General features: G+C 47.6%; 1 protein-coding gene across 1 annotated transcript in view; it reads right to left on the minus strand.

Moving 5' to 3' along the window:
• Positions 1-8,755: 8,755 nt before the first annotated feature.
• Positions 8,756-16,489, minus strand: part of LOC142431800 (uncharacterized) — a 103,812-nt gene continuing 96,078 nt past the window's right edge. The window contains exons 4-5 of the mRNA XM_075536750.1: positions 9,010-9,089; positions 8,756-8,786 (exon numbers count right to left, since the gene is read on the minus strand). Of these exons, the coding sequence (XP_075392865.1) occupies positions 8,756-8,786; positions 9,010-9,089 (111 nt within the window). The remainder of the gene's footprint in view (positions 8,787-9,009; positions 9,090-16,489) is intronic.

Genomic DNA, 16,489 nt, shown 5'->3' on the forward strand with positions numbered 1-16,489 from the left:
AGAAGGCTGTGGGCTGACACAAGTGCCTCCAGAAAGTATAAAAAAAGCTTTTCCCCATTTTTGTCCCACTCAGGTCCAAAAGACCAGAACTACAACATCCACGTTCAATGGACACACTTGCTTAGCCTGACTTCACAGGGACACATCTACCATATATTGTTTGATCAATGTTCACTCCCAATTCTCCATGCAAATTAAAAGGCACTTTACTGAAGCTAGCTGAGCTAACAACTTACTCCACAAAGAAAGAAAATAAAGATGTAGCATTTCCAAATAGAAAACTAAACCTACGCAGTCAGGCTACCGATAAAGCAGGCTAAATGTAGCAACACTCACACCCTTCGAGTCACAGCAAGTACCCTACATACAGGCTTCCCAAGGCTGCACATCTTTATGGGAGCAGATCCAAACCAAAAGTCAGACCCAATGGCAGTGAGTCTGCTCCAACTCCTGCCAACCCTCCACAGGGCCTACAATGCAGCCTCTTTCCTACACACCCTGGGCCTCACAAAGCCATCCACTTATGGGCCTGGTCGGCACCATGTCCTGGCAACCCCCACAATGACTGTTGATCAATCATTTCCTAACACAACACAAGGCTGATTTTAAATGCAGGACTGAGAATGGTGATTCAGTCAGACTCTTAAAAACTCCAGTGTGGTTTTTCCTCTTCTGTGTATGAGATGGCTTTGAGGTGGACTTGAGGGTGCAGTTATGGGCACACTAGGATGCTCTGGAGACACATGCTAAAGATCCTGGAAAACTGCAGTGTACTGACCCTTTCTATTGGCAGCACCCATGGAAACTCTGGTCCCTGGACATGCCAGGGAACAGAGATGACACCAAGAGACCAACTGAATCCATGCTCCAAGTGGGCAGCAGGGCCTTGTGGCCAGTCCTCCGCCATTTGTCAGAAAGCTGGTCCACAAAGATCTATGCATGTCAGCAAGACAAAACCTAAGCCTGTAAGAGGTCCCACAGCAGGGATCACTTTTCTTGTTTAAAAGCCCAAGTCTCTCCAGCACACACCTTCTGAAAGTTTCTAGGTGGAATAAATAAAATCCATAATTACTTTTTTAAACTAGCTCAGATCAGGGTACGAACTGTACTTTCATAAACCAAGCACAGAGAATGTGGGACCTACACGGCCAGATCCTAAAGCTATTGACTGCAGCAGGCACTCTCAAGTGTCCTCTTGCGCTCAGCTCCAGTCCTGGGCTATGGGGGCCTGAGATCTGTCCCAAGGGCCCGCACCTCATGTGCCCACCTCAGAGGGAGAGCTAGGTTTGGGGGGCAAAAACCAAAGGGAAGTGCCAGCTCATTTTTAACATTCTCCGTTAGCAAGGAGAATTTATTCAACAGCTTCCTAGGAAATATAAGATTAGTATAAAAATGCTGGAAATACAGAAAAGGCCATAGAAATGAACTGCCACAGAAATTCCTTATCAGCTTTCCTTTTTCCTCGTGTCTCACAAGCACACCTTCTGAAGAGCTACCAGCGCTCCCTTCTCGGCATGCCCACGCTGAGCCCAGAATCGGCTCAGGACTCGGACATGGGCTCCACCAGGAGACTCATTATACAGAGATGTTATTTCTGGCAGCCTGGTTGCAAAGTGATGATGTCATTTTTAACTCCTTTTCTCCTGAGCTGATTAGGACTTGTGGCCTTAAATAAAAGCATGCCCCACCCCCCACCCTCTGTGCAGTCTCCCTGGATCCCACACAGATCAGGGTCCCCGTAGCTACCCTGGCACAGAACTGAGGGGACCTCGGGGTCAGACAAGCTCATGGTCAGTCTATCTATACTGGAAGACAGAGACCGCACTGCTTCCTCTGCCAGGAGAGCTAGAGAAAATAGCAGGAGGGATGGACAGAGACTGCATGACAGCCAGGGTCTCTTGTACGGACACAGGTTGCCTGACCATCACTAGACCAGGTTAGAAAGATCCAGCAATGCATCCCTGGGTTTAGGGATGGTGTAAGGAGTAAGTGAACATGCCTAGAGCTCATGGGGGTAGGGGGTAGGGTTCCTGCTTTCTCAGGAGGGGGAGTGGAGCAGACACCAACACGGAAACTCAAAACACAGTCTAACCAGCCATACTGCCCAGGCCCCTCAGCAGACGGTAAACCACCCATGTGAAAAGGAGGAATGGGGAGTGAAAGACCACTAGAGGCAACAACCACACCAAATGAAACCCACTACCAACTAAAGTGCAGACATCACAGCAGCTGACAGCCACCTCGCTCTCCTACAAGCAGCTGTGAGTTCACAGCCCCACAGCCCTGCAGCCTGTCTGTTAGCAGCTGAGCAGGTTCTAACCAAGGGTCACCAGGGCTCCTTACTAGAAGTGAAGATACTGAAGGACTACTTGAAACACCTAGTGCTAATCTGTGTGGCTCGTTCAATAAAAAAAAAAAACCTTACCTTTCATGCTGCAATAACCCAACCATAAATAAAACCTTGAGAGAAAGTGTTATTTTAGAAACAAGCTATGTAGCAGTTCATTACCCCAATGACTAACGGATGTGGAATGGCATGCTTTACAACCAAGGAAGGGTAGAAGGTGCACTGAGTGACACTGTGGAAGAACTCTGCTCAGAAACATAGGAAGGAGGCTACCAGAAGATGATTATGACAAGAGTGATCACCAACACTGCTCACAAGTACCCGGGCCCCAGGAAATATGCTGCCACCTACACAGCTTACTCCAATGGCCCCAAGGGGTAAGAACCACCTCAAACTAAAGAAAGCCATCCAAAGGCCAGGCAGGGTATACAGGACCTGGGGCACAAACCAGCAAGAACATGGGCAAAAACAACAGGTAGACAGCCACCCATTGCCCTCTCTCCTTTATACCACAGGGTATGGTTCCCTCCCCCTGTCTTCCAAGTCCCAATTTCCCAAGCAATCAAATCCCTGCAATACCTTGGGAATTCTAATCTCAGAAAAGCATGCACATGCACCCCTAAGCTGGGACCTGGGCCCCAAGGGCACACGTGCTTTATATAGCCTGTCAGTGGCCAGGGTTTGGGATCAGGCAGGGTGTGAGGATGCTACGGATTGTAGGGGCCCAGATGGGATGGGATGGGATGGGATGGGACATGGCACCTAGCAACAGCACAGCACCCACTGCTTGCTGGGTGGTAGGGGTGTGTGTCAGATCCAACACCACCACCCCCTCTTTCCTAGAGCCTAGAGCAGAACTAAAAGCAATGTGCCGCTTTAGCCTCAGCAACAACTGCTAGACAGCTGATATGCGTGTGCTAGTTCTAGAAATCCATTTTCACCGCCCACCAGCCTCCTAACCATTTCATAAATGAAGCCGTTTATTCCTCAGCTATGCCATGTGAAATACCTCCTTCTTGTTCAGTTTCCCAACTTTCCCAGCATTTTCCACTCTGAAAAGCCAACCCTGTTCTATCAAGAACAAACCTCACACGAAATTCACACAGACACCCCCCCAAAACTAGTATAGACTTTCAGCTCCAGGGAAGTGGAGAAAAGGAGGAGGCAAGGAATTACCTACTTTCTTCTTTTTAAGTAATAGCAAACCCAGGCGTACATTTTTATTGTAACCCATGGCAGTTACTGGCATCCGACAGAAACATGGGAAGTACCTTCCCACCACCCAGATCTCCAATGAGTCTTTTGGTGCATTTGTCAGCCCACTGGGGGTGTGGTGGACACGCCTTCCATCAGCACACTCCACTTTGCATGTTAGGCTGCGAGTCCTGCACCTGAACACACTGCCCCATAACTTGGGAAACCACAACCACTCCCGAGTCTAAACCATATGCAAGAAGGCACTCATGGTGAGGGAACAAAGGAGACGCCCCCAAGGCAGCAGCTCCTCTGACCTCTGCTTCCTGGTCACCATCACCACCACCCAGTCCCCCTGAAGCAGTAGCACCTTAAGGAAAATGTCCTAGGGCTCCAAGGTGAGGTAACCACAGAAAGGGATAGGGACAAAAAAGTCTGCAGGACCCACTGAAGATTTGGGGGTGAAAGTTCAGTAGAAGACATTTACGGGACAGGGTCAGAGCTCTGGAGAAATAGAGACCCTTCCTCCCTGGCCCTGGCTATGACTTCTTGTGGAACGAAGCCAGCAGGAGTCTGGAGGAAACAACTGTCCACCCTCTTTCTAAAATATCAGTCTTTGAGAACTGTTAACTTAATAAGTGGCTGCAGAGAAAGGGTAATAAAGTCATCCAAGAACAGCCAGAGCCCAGGAGTCACACAGATCAGGCCTTAGTAGGCCCAGGAAGTGCAGCCTGCCAGGGCAATGAGGAGCAACCGGAACACTGCCCAAACCAGCTTCTGCCAGGTAGCAATGGCATTGTACAAGCCCACCAGCACCCAAGGGCACACCTTTTACTCTACAGCAGAGTTGAAGGGAGCTTGCTTCTGCCTCTCAATCCTGAGCCCATCTCCATTCACCCCCACAGCACCTGCAGGCCTTCTGTTTTCTGACTGCCAAACTTAACCATCACTACAGTAGGCAGCCATAGAAGCAGGGGAGAGAGGCTAGAACCCTTGGTCTTCCAGAAGCCTGATCCATCCTCAATCCTGAACCCCATCCCACCCTCCACCCCAGTAAAAGGCTAACAGCTCCCATAAGGCCCACACACAGCTGGCCTGCCAGATGCAGAGTCCAGGCTATGCCAGCCCATGTGGGAAGAGGAATCAGGTGGCCACTTGCTGTGACAAGGTGATGCTGAGCCAGTGAGCACGAGTCCAGAATACCACACACGGCTGCCAGCCCACCAAACCACCAGGTAGAACCTGGAGAGGAGCCTAAGGGTGGATGAGAGGCTGGGCATTTCAGCTGGGGCAGAGAGCTGGTGAGGAGAGGGTAAAGAGCTGTTCACGATAGAAAGGGTCCAAGCCTACCACCGAGTCCATTCCAAGCCACACTGACCCTACAGGACTGAGGAGAGCTGTCCCTGTAGGGTTTCAGAGCAGGATGTTGCCTTCACCCTTCTCCCTTGAGCTATGGGGTGGGTGGGTATTTCAAACCACCCACGGGGACACTTAGCCACCAGGATTCCTTAAGGAAAGGGCATGTTTTCCTGTCCTTTACTCTCACAGCATTCATGCCACTCCTAGTCTAAAGCCTACAGAAACAGGCTACCTGGCCAGCCAGCAACAGTCAGCACAGCCGAAGCAGTGACACAATGGGGCTGCCAGTGCTCAGCCCAGAAGACACCAGAAAGAGTTCCTGGGCTGTGATAGAGAGGAGCAGGAGCACAGAAGCAACACTAACCCGTCACCCCCAACCCCGCTCAAGACAGGCCACTTCTCAGTGCCTATGCAAACGGCCCCTGAGGAGAACAATCTGCGTCTCAGAGGGCAAGCTGGAGAGTGACTTTCTGTTCACGGTCTGCAAGAGATGAACCAAAGAGAAAAAATGAGGCTACCAGTACCCCCAAAGCTATTTGCAGTTTATGTCTAATTATGAAACAGCAAGGGAGCCCTGGTGAGACGGTGGTTAGACATCTGACTGCTGACCAGAAGGGTGGCTCCTGGAGGAAAGAGACTGGTGACCAGGCCAGTAAAAACTGCAGCCTCCCAGTGGGGCAGTTCACCCGTGTGGGAATAAACTCAATAGCATACAACAGAAACATTAAAAAACTAGAAGAAAACAGATGTTTTGCAGCCTGAATGTCTCACCTGTCTGTTATTTTCAAATCAGACTATTTATTTGAGCAGGCAGTAACCTTAGGCCCCCTTAAAGCTAATCTTGATCAGCAAACTTTCCCAGGTGTTTCTGCTATAACCTTTTTGAAAATGGTTTTCCATTTTCATCTAACCCATAGTGACCCCTCTGAAACAGGGCAGAGTTGCTCCCACAGAGTCCGAAATGCTGCCGTCCTCATAAAAGCAGACTCCACATTTTCTACCTGCAAGATGGCCACTGAGTGCAAACCTCTGACCTTCTAGTTGACAGCCAAGTCCTCAACCTCGGTGCCACCAACATGGACCCTTATCAAATCTGGCAGATGAAGCATAGTCCCAGCAGGCTTGAGTCTCTGAAGACCTCCTCTTCCCCCATTCTCCATCAGGGGGCACTCCTGACAGGCAGGGGGGCTCTACTCAAGGGGCCACTTTCACTGGCCCAGAATATAAAGGAAGCAAATTCACAGCAGCACCTGTGTCCCAGCTCCTCCCAGTGGAGAGGAGGGCGGGTGAGTGGGCCTGAGCAGAGGTCAGTCGGGGAAGCTGCTCTCATGAGAACGGAGAACAGGAAATCCCCAAGTAAACACGTTGTCAAGTACTAGGCTCCCATTTTTCACTCAAACGTGTGAAAAGACCTCAGAACTCTAAATCCATCAACTACAAACCCTTAGCACTGCTTCCCATATTGATAGAAGGGAACTCCACAAGGGAGTCAGAAACAGCCAGGAGCTGGCCATTCCTCTGCTGTGGGGACAGGGTCTCGGCCAGCAGTCAGTCGGTGTGGTCTGCTGCAGACATGCGCACTCACTTGCTCACTTGCACAGAAGCCAGGTTGAATGGGACACTACCACACACTGCCACCAGGAGACCATCTTTCCGCCTATAAACATCAGGGCAGACAAGTTTACTGATATTTACATTGTTTATATCAGTGATTTTAATCCCCCAAAACACCTATGGCAAAACAACAAAGGTCCTTACATCTTAGTATTTCATTAAAAAATATTAAGGTAACAAGCAGCACTAACCCTCTCATCTAACTGAAAAGTGTTGAGGAACAAACTAGAGAAAAATCACTGCCCCCCCAAAAAAAATCTATTAAAAATCACACTGCCGGTAAAAAAAAAAGTGGAGGGGCCACCAGAGGCTAGTACTATTGCTCAGTACACTCTGTTCAGGCAAGGAGCTGCCACACAGGCTTAGATGAGCATTCACTTAAGATTACTGTGTACCCCAACCCGGAGACCAACCACAGGTGCAGTTAGCATTGACAACAAGCTACAAAACCAATTCACAGCCATGGGAGAAAGACTCACCACTAAGATGGACAACTGCAGTCACCTGCACTCCCTCCTTCAGTTCCACACAGCTTTACAGCACAGAGCAGGGAAGAGCCCCTTCCTGCAGGCACCCTCTCACAGAAGCCTACTCACACAGTCAAATGACATATCTCAACCCCAGCAGGTGCAGACCCATCTCTCAGGTGCACGGGGAAGATGTCAATTCACTGCTCAAGGAAAAGGTGGGATACCTACAAGGGAGGGAGGGCAACAGAGCCATCAGCCAGAGTTTGATGGATTTTAATCCTACAAGACCCACATGAGGGACAGCAAGTGTAAAAGAAGCCCTTGTCCAGAGCAACCAGACAAAAGTGACCTAGTAATGGATTCCTGGCATGCCTCTACTTAAAAAGTTATTAGCCTGGAGTGGAGGTTACACTGAGCTGAAATAAGCAATACGGATTCACTCTCCAGATAATACCCATTGTTATATATTAGCATCTTTATAAAATGGCAGTCTGAAAACTTCCACCCCATCAACTGCCTGGTGTGTGGACAAGAAGATACAGACTGACACCACATACCAGCTAAGGCACCCCCAAAAACCCATCCACAAAAGTTCCCACTAAATCCTTAAGAAATCTAAGAGCAATTGGTGGTAGACTTACACCTCACCACTAATCACATTAAGTCTAAGTTATGTAAACACCTGATTAAGGGATAATTACCAGATTTAGATGTTTTTAAAAAGTCAATACCAAAAAAAAATTTTTAATACCAAACTACAAACTGCCTACAAGAAACCCACATGAACTAGAAAGACACAAACATACCCAGTTTAGAAGGAGAAATAATGGGAAAGGAGAGCATGCTGACAGTCGGGAGAAAGATTGGAGTGTGACTGTCTTGGTATTAATGATCCTTGTGCTAACTACAAGCTTTTCTTTCTTGTTGTGTTTTGTTCTTTGTCAGTGGTTTGTTGTTTTGTTGTATATTGTTGCTTAGTTTTGCTCTGTCTTGTTTTTGTGCATGTTATTATCTCCACAGGCCTGTCTATATAAGATAGGCTGGATGAACAATCTGGAGGAAAAACAATGGGACCAACAGTTCGGGGGGGGGGGGGGGGATGGGATAGGGGGAGGTTGGAGGGAAGGAAGTGGTGTTAACAAACCCAGGGACAAGGGAACAAGTGATCCAAATTGGTGGTGAGATGGGTGTGGGAGGCATGGTAGGGCATGATCAAGGGTAATATAACGAAGAGGTATTGCTGAAACCCAGATGGGGACGGAGCTTGATAGTGGGACAGGAGGAAAGTCAAGGGAAATAGAGGAAAGAGCTTGGAGGCAAAGGGCATTTATAGAGGTGTAAACAAAAACATGTACATATGCAAATATATATGAGGATGGGGAAATAGATCTATGTGCCTATATTTATAGGTTTAGTATTAAGGTGGCAGAAGGACATTGGGCCTCCTATCAAGTACTCCCTCAGTGCAAGAATACTTTCTTCTATTAAATTGGCATTCTAAATAAATAAATAAATAAATAGGCATTCTATGATGATCACCCTCCCGACACAACCGCTGAAGACAAAGTGGGTGAATAAGCGAATGTGGTGAAGAAAGCTGATGGTGCCCAGCTATCAAAAAGATATAGTGTCGGGGGTCTTAAAGGCTTGAAGATAAACATGCCATCTAGCTCAGAAGCAACAAAGCTCACATGTAAGAACACACCAGCCTGTGTGATCAAGAGGTTCTGAAGGGATCAGTTATCAGGCATCAAATAACAAAAAAATCGTATCATTGGGTGCACACCTCCATGATGCGATCGCTAGGGAAAAATGGGTGCAAAAGCAAATGTGGCAAAGGGAGCTGATGGTGCCCAGCTATCAAAAGGTATAACGTCTGGGGTCTTAAAGGCTTGAAGGTAAACAAGCGGCCATCTAACTCAGAAGCAACAAAGCCCACATGGAAGAAGCACACTAGTCTGTGTGATCACGAGGTGTCGAAGGAACAGGTATAAGGCATTATCAGAACAAAAAAAAAAATCTTACCATAGTGAATGAAGGGGGAAGTACAGAGTGGAGACCCAAAGCCAATTTGTCGGCCACCGGAGATCCCCTTGCAGAGGAGGCTAGGGGAGGAGATGAGTCAGTCAGGGTGCAATGTAGCACAGATGAAGAATACAGCTTTCCTCTAGTTCCTAAATGCTTCCTCCCACGCCCCCACTATCATGATCGGAATTCTACCTTGCAAGTCTGGCTAGACCAGAGGATGTACACTGGTACAGACAGGAGCTGGAGGCACGGGGAATCCAGGGCGGATGATACCTTCAGGACCAGGGGTTTAAGTAGCGATACCGGGAGGGTAGAGGGAGAGTGGGCTGGAAAGAGGAAACCAATTACAAGGATCTACATGTAACCTCCTCCCCTGGGGGACAGACAACAGAAAAGGGGGTGAAGGAAGATGTCGGACAGAGCAAGATATGACAAAATAATAATTTATAAATTATCAAGGGCTCATGAGGGATGGGGGAGGGGGGAAAAGAGGACTTGATGCCAAGGGCTTAAGTGGAAAGCAAATGCTTTGAAAATGATAAGGACAATGAATGTACAGATGTGCTTTACACAATTGATGTATGTATGGATTGTGATAAGAGTTGTATGAGCCCCTAATGAAATGAAATGTTTTAAAAAATAAAATGGTTTAAAAAAAAGTCGATACCGAACTACAAACTGCGTACAAGAAACCCACATGAACTACAAAGACGCAAACATACCCAGTTTAGAAGGAGAAATATGGGAAAGGAGAGCATGCTGACAGTCGGGAGAAAGATTGGAGTGTGACTGTCTTGGTATTAATGAATAGTATCAGAGATTTTCAGAAGGTCATTTCCTAATAATAAAGAGATCAATATACTTGGAAAAGGATACAATATTCTCAAACCATCGATGCTCCAAATAACTGAGCTTCACAATAGGTTTCACAAACACTAAGTGAGCTGCAAGGGTCACTGCTGTCATCAGAGGTGCCACTGACCACCACCACCATCACCAAGGGCCACAGGAGTAAGTTAATTGTCATCATACTTGGACAGGTGGGTTTCTTTTGGTCCATTTCTCAAGCAAAAGTGACTTTGGGGGAGGGTAGAAGAGGCACCATGCTGTGGTGCTCTGGGCCTCTCCCTCTCAGGCCTTAAAGGGAGAGATTTCGTTTACAGAGCGTTTACACAGAGCAGGTCCACATTCAACCAAGCCTGCGTTGGTTCTGACCTCAGAGTCTAGCTCCTAGGTGCCAGGTTACCTTCAATCAAGACTCTCCCTTGCAAGTCCTCTCTGTGCTGGGTGGCAGCTGATGGTGCTCATACGATGGACATGGACTGGCCAGTCTAAGATCACCAGCAAGCCCAGAGTGGGGATTCCTCCACCTCAGCCAGCCCCTTTCCTCTCACCACAAGCTTTCAGAAAGATGAGAGAGTTGGGAAGGGTTTTTAGCCAGCCCCAGTATCTGACAAGAACCCCCTTCACTAAAAGGACCTCGCATGTAGTTGGTTGACATTCCTATCGTGTTGGTCAGCTCAAAGACGCTCTGATGCCATTTAGATGAGACTCAAACCTAGACAAAGCACAAACCATGGGCCTCGGAAAGGTTTCCATTTGTGTCCTGGTGGGCTGCTGAGTGATTCTTTCAGGGTACCTGCTGAGCTGGGCACTGCCCATATCCATCAGCTTCAAGGCTCCTAAGACCTCACTCCTCAGCCATCCTGGGGTGTCTATCCTATTCAAGCCAAGGATGGGGAGAAGAAAAAGGATGCCACTTAATTTACCTGTTCCTAGAAAAGCTAGACTTAAAGAGAAACCTGCTCTTGGTGAATTACAAAGTGTCGCTCTAATTAGAACCAGGAAGTCCCCACAGGTGCCAGCAAACCCAACATGAGGTACTGGGACTGAAGGTGCCTTTGGCTGTGCTGCAAGGACTCCAACTCCTGGTGAAGCAGCCCAGGCTGAGAGAAGCCTGCACACTCCATGCCACAGAGCTGCTGCCGGGCACCACCCCAGTGGCACTTGTTATGGTGGAAGTGTAAAATCATCTATTGCAATGGGTCTCGACCCCTTTTGGGGTCAATCGACCCTTTCACCAGCATTGCCCGATTCATAACAGTAGTAAAATTACTGTTATGAAGTAGCAACGGAAATAATTTTATGATTGGGAGGGGTCACCCCCACATGAGGAATTGTATTAAAGGGTCGCAGCATTGGAAAGGCTGAGAACCACTGATCTATTGGGTTCATTTGCTCTGTGAAGGGAAGAAATGAATGATTTCTGGTTCACTGCATCTTTAGCTCATCCTCTAAAACTCCTTCTACTGAGAAGTCAACTTTGAAGGGGGGGGGGCTGAGTAGGGGGTTGTTTGACAAAGAGGGAAGACCTGTTTTGAGATGGAACAAACAAGAAATACTAAGAGTTTAAAGCCTCAGCACAAATATGTGAAAATCCTAAATTTATTTCTTTGGGTTTTTTTCAAGTAAGCCTCGGTCTAACGATCCAGTACTGCTTCTTTGAAACCTTAAAATAGGAAAGAAGTCACATGCTGGTTGCATGCACTCAACTTACTACGAGGCTGAAAATACAATCTACAATAATGTAAAAATTAAAGACCAAGCACCCATATTTCCCCCAAATAGGAGCATGACACAGAAAATGTTTCAATGGGCCACCTGAACATTATAGTCACAAAATCTACTGCTGCTACATCAGGGGAACTACTTTTATTATGATGATTTTAATTGTTCTCTTAAAAGATAAAAAACTCTTCTAGAGAATTTTGTTGTGCTAGGGTGTTTTTTTCTTTAATCAAAGCTCTCTTTTCCCTTCAGGCTCTCCCCAGGCACCCATAACCCTCCAGGCTCCAGGCCTCCATGCCTGGTCCATAACTGGGTCCCACCCTACCCCCACCACCAGGCACCTCCCACCAGCCTGCCAGCTCGCTCACTTGCTCTCCACTCACCTACACCCACACCAGCTCTTCCTTCAGGGCTCCTCATCTCCATGGTGACACATCTCTCTTCCCAGCACCAAGCCTCAAAATACTCTAAGATTCTGCTATCATGCTCACTGCACATCCCGAAACTCTGCAACCCAGCACCCCCACAGTCTCAGAGGGCTGGCATTTCAACCTAGCTGCTGCCCCACCAGTAGTACACCCTCTGATATTTTCAGGTCTCTGAAACCCAGGGTCATCTGCTCCCTAATGAAGACTCCAGGGGCCCAGCCCTCTAAGGGCAGAATTTCCTGACAGTGGCTGTCCAGGGCCCGCTCCCTGTGGACTCCAAGCCCCTTAGGGCGGCTGCTAGCTTGGCGGCAGGTGCTTCCTGGAACCTGAGGCTTTGTGGGAAAAGCACTGCAGGCCAGAGAAGTCTCCCCACACAACAAGCCATAGGGCTCTCTTCTCCTTCATAAGGAACAATGGCTGCCACTCTGCGCATCAGAAACAGGAGAGGGGCATTTGGTACAGCCACCATCTAACTTCTGTCAGCCCTCAGAAGCTCACAGTTTACTGGCAGACAGTTGAGAATGCGTGTACCCAAAAAGACACCTAAGGGGAGGTCTTATGCTGCAGTCAAGAAAGCACACAGGGGTGGGTCCCTGTACCCTGTCTGGAGTACCCACACTCTGGCAGCATCTGGGAGTCAAAGAGATAGATGCCACTGCCAGGCTCTCTGCCGTATTGAAGAGCTCTCACATTCAGGTCCCTCAGAACTTTGAGGACAATTCAACTCAACCCAAAAGTGGAGAAGGCAGAGAACCCACAAAGCTGGCAAGGCTCCCACCCCTGCACCCTCCTGGTACAGCATAGGAAGACACACAGTCTTCCAGTCATCCAGGAACACATGCCTCCTAGAACCAAATTAAAAGCCTATCTTCTCCGCATCCACATCTCAAATATGTCTGAGGACAGGGGATGCTGATTTTCATATACAAGTGTTACAGTGTGTGTAGCAAAAAAAAAAAAAAAAAAGCTTCATTTAATATGTTTACAGATTATGCTTAATGGTTTGGGGGGTGCGACAATGACATAAGGTAGCAAGAGCAGCTTCCTTAGACAGTCTATCTCAACTAGGTTCGCCACACCAGCTAATACATAATCTTCTATTTCATTCACTCTAATGAAATCTGCTTAGATTTTTCACAAAACTTGGGGAAAGAAGGGCAAATCATGAAATCAAGTGACCAAGATGAACTAGGAGACAAGGTTCATGTGGGCCAAGAGCACAGTCAACGAAACACTCGGGTTAGCCATCAAATGTGAGGAAACTTCTCAGGAAGAATTATGCAAGCAATGAATGGGCCAGCTGCCAGGGAATGGACTGGCGCCTCCCACGTCTCTAACCCTAGGAGCAGAGTCCAGCTAGTTACGTAAGAAGAGCTGACATTCCAGGCGGCACCATCCACTGCTGCTGCCATGCAATAACAGACAAGACCGTGAGAAGGCTTGATGGTGCCCCTCACAGAGTAGCTGTGTGCCCTGGGGCTCTGTAAACCCCCTCTCCAATGGGGGTCCATTTTACATTCCCATGAAAGTTCTAGGGGCAACCTCACATCCTAGGGTCTTCAGAGTCAATAAGCACACAAAGCTGTGAGCTTAGGTATTCAATGAAGTGTAGCTTCTCACAGAGGGTATGATGCTGTTAAAGAGAAATGTGCCTGCTGTATGTGTTCACAAGAGTCTTAGGAGCCACAACCCACAAGCACTTGACCCCCACAGTGCAGCAGGCACAGACCAATCAACTCTATACAGCCCCTTCCCTACTACAGTTTGGGAGCTTAGAGAGCTTCCTGTGGGTCTTCGAGGAGGCATACAGCTGACTACTGAGATGCTTGCCTTTGAGAGCATGGTGGCTCTGTACAGCCAACTTTCGAGAAACTTGGAAGCTTAATTGCCACTCTCCTTCCATCAGAGGCTTCTGCTCTATATGACAAGAAAAGCAGCATACCTAGTCGATCTGTGAAACACTCTTGTCCTCTTACCTGTCGAATGGGAGAGGAAGAAGCTAGGAGGATATACGTTTGGGGATTACAACCCAGGTTGTGGAGGATTTCGTGTATGAACTACAGATTACAAAATTTTTAATTTGCTCTGTCAGCTTTCACTTAAGCACCATAAAACATTCTGTTTGAGGAGAGGGCAGTAGGCAGGAGGCATTTGTGCTGCAGGCTCGAGGCCTGGCACTGGCTCAGAAAAGTCCTTTGTCACAGAGCTGCACACTGGCATGAGACTATGGTTGGCACACAGGCCAAAGTTGTCCAGACATGGGGGTGTGGCTTCATCTCCACCTTGGTAGCACAGCCAGGTGCACCCAGGGAAACAAGCATTCTCTGGGCTCCTCTGTGATGCCCACGCATAACGGCTGTTAGAGCCATGCCCACTCTCTTCTGTCTGAGGTCCCAGTACTTGGATTTCACTGTGAACACGATAGACTGGCAGAAACAAGGGATGGTAGGCAGGTATGCTGCGTGAACATCTCTGTCACAGGAACATGCGCACCACCTCTCCATGCTGACTAAATGCAATGTCAGCAGGCAAGGCGACCCATCACTCAGGCAGAGACAAAACTGATAGGTCACTCTTTCACTGCAAGGTCGAAAACCAACCTGAACAGAGAACGTTGGTCCCAATCTCACGAGACCAGGCAACCCTGCATAGCAGAACTCGAAACAAGTGCTGGGAGCAAATCAAGAACTCAGTTGCTCTGGCTGGGGACCAGGCAGTGTACTCCATCCTGGGTAAAACTCTTAGGAACAGGCCGGGTACCACAAAAGTACAACTACTAAATTGAACCTAGAGAATGTGAAGCCATTTTGAAACAGACTCCAAATTCAAGAATAGTGATGGCTAACCTCTGCATCTGACTCCCTAGGGAACCTGGGAGCCCTTCTTGGTAGAAATCTGGTGTCTACTAGAAAACAGGAAGAGCAGCATGTTGCCTACAGGTGGCTCAAGGATGCAGACAGGGCAGGAGCTACTACCCCTAAACCCCCGGTGCAATCACTGTGTGCTCACCTCCAGGTCACCAAGGAGACTTGGCCTGCTCCACATTTATGTGCAGGAGAAATGAAATAGACTTCCATGCTGAGGGCACAACATGGTGCTGCCACCTCTTATTAGCCTAGACTAAGGTTCTCTAACTGAACAATACACGAGCATGCAGAGGTGGGGCAAGACTCAGAGCTGTTCCCAGAGAGGACAGAGGTGAAGTCAGCGTTCAAGTGATGGGTGGCTTTGTGCATTTTTTCACTTCTCGGTCACAGAAGACAAAAGACAGGCACCAGCGATCCTCCTCCATTTCCTCCTCTTCCTCAAAAGGTCACTGGTGGCAGCTGGTTAGATTCCCAGCCCTCTGAGCAGATCTGCAGCCTAAAGGGCATGGCCAAGGGCATCAACACCAGGGCTTACAGGTAGGCTCTGCCTTCTCCCAGAACCTACCCTCGTCTCTGGCTGCCAGGACCTGAGGCCTTGGGAATGGCAGTCTGTGTCCTGAGATCCCTGATTCAGGACCACATGGAGAAGGTGTAGGCTATGACCTGTCCATGAGAGCCTACAGCATGGCCAGCTGACACAGACCACATGTGGCAGGGTCACCAACATGTGGCAAACCTCCACCATAATTCACACACCACTCACCTGCGTCCTGCCTATCAACCCACCAAAGGAATGTACAGACTAAGCTGCCTGGTATCAAGCCTTTGTAATACCTGGTTGATAGCAATGAGCTTCATCTGGCTTATCCTGTTACCTTCCCCAACCCTCCTCTGGAAGACAGTAAAAACTTTGGGGAGGGGGGATTGGTACCACACACAAGTGAGCAAGTGCCATTTCTCCCTAAAATGCTATCACTAAAATTATAGAGTTACATGTTAAATTTGTCCCTAGATTAAATTGGTCCCGTGATAATTAAAAATCATGATTTAGGTCGAATGTCATAAATTGTTGGGTTTTAAAATGAAAATTTTCTCCAGCGTGTGATCTCTATTTTATAAAATGTTTAAAATATACTCAAAATATTTATTTACATGCTTTTCTTTGGATGGTCCGATCATACTTTTTCACACCTCATTTTTATTTTCCCTTGCATACTTTATTATGTTTTTTTCAATATGACTGACTCACTGCCACCAAGTTGATTTTGGCTCATAGTTAGTCTCAGAAACTTACAGGGCCAGTTCACCCTGCCCTATAGGGTCCTCTGAGTTTCTTCAATATAGAAACGCATTGTAACACCTATAGTAAAACAACTTCCATCACCAGAAAACCCTGTTTCTGTGAGACACTGAATCAGCTTAATCCTTTCTTTTTCTTTTTTTTTTTTTTTAATTTTAACAATTTATTGGGGCTCATACAATTCTTTTCACAGTTCATATATATACATACATCAATTGTATAAAGCACATCTGTACAGTCTTTGCCCTAATCATTTTTTTCTCTTTTCTTCTTTTACATTTTATTAGGGACTCATACAACTCTTACCACAATCC

Source organism: Tenrec ecaudatus, chromosome 18, assembly GCF_050624435.1.
Source record: "Tenrec ecaudatus isolate mTenEca1 chromosome 18, mTenEca1.hap1, whole genome shotgun sequence".
In the NCBI taxonomy this organism is placed as follows: Eukaryota; Metazoa; Chordata; class Mammalia; order Afrosoricida; family Tenrecidae; genus Tenrec; species Tenrec ecaudatus.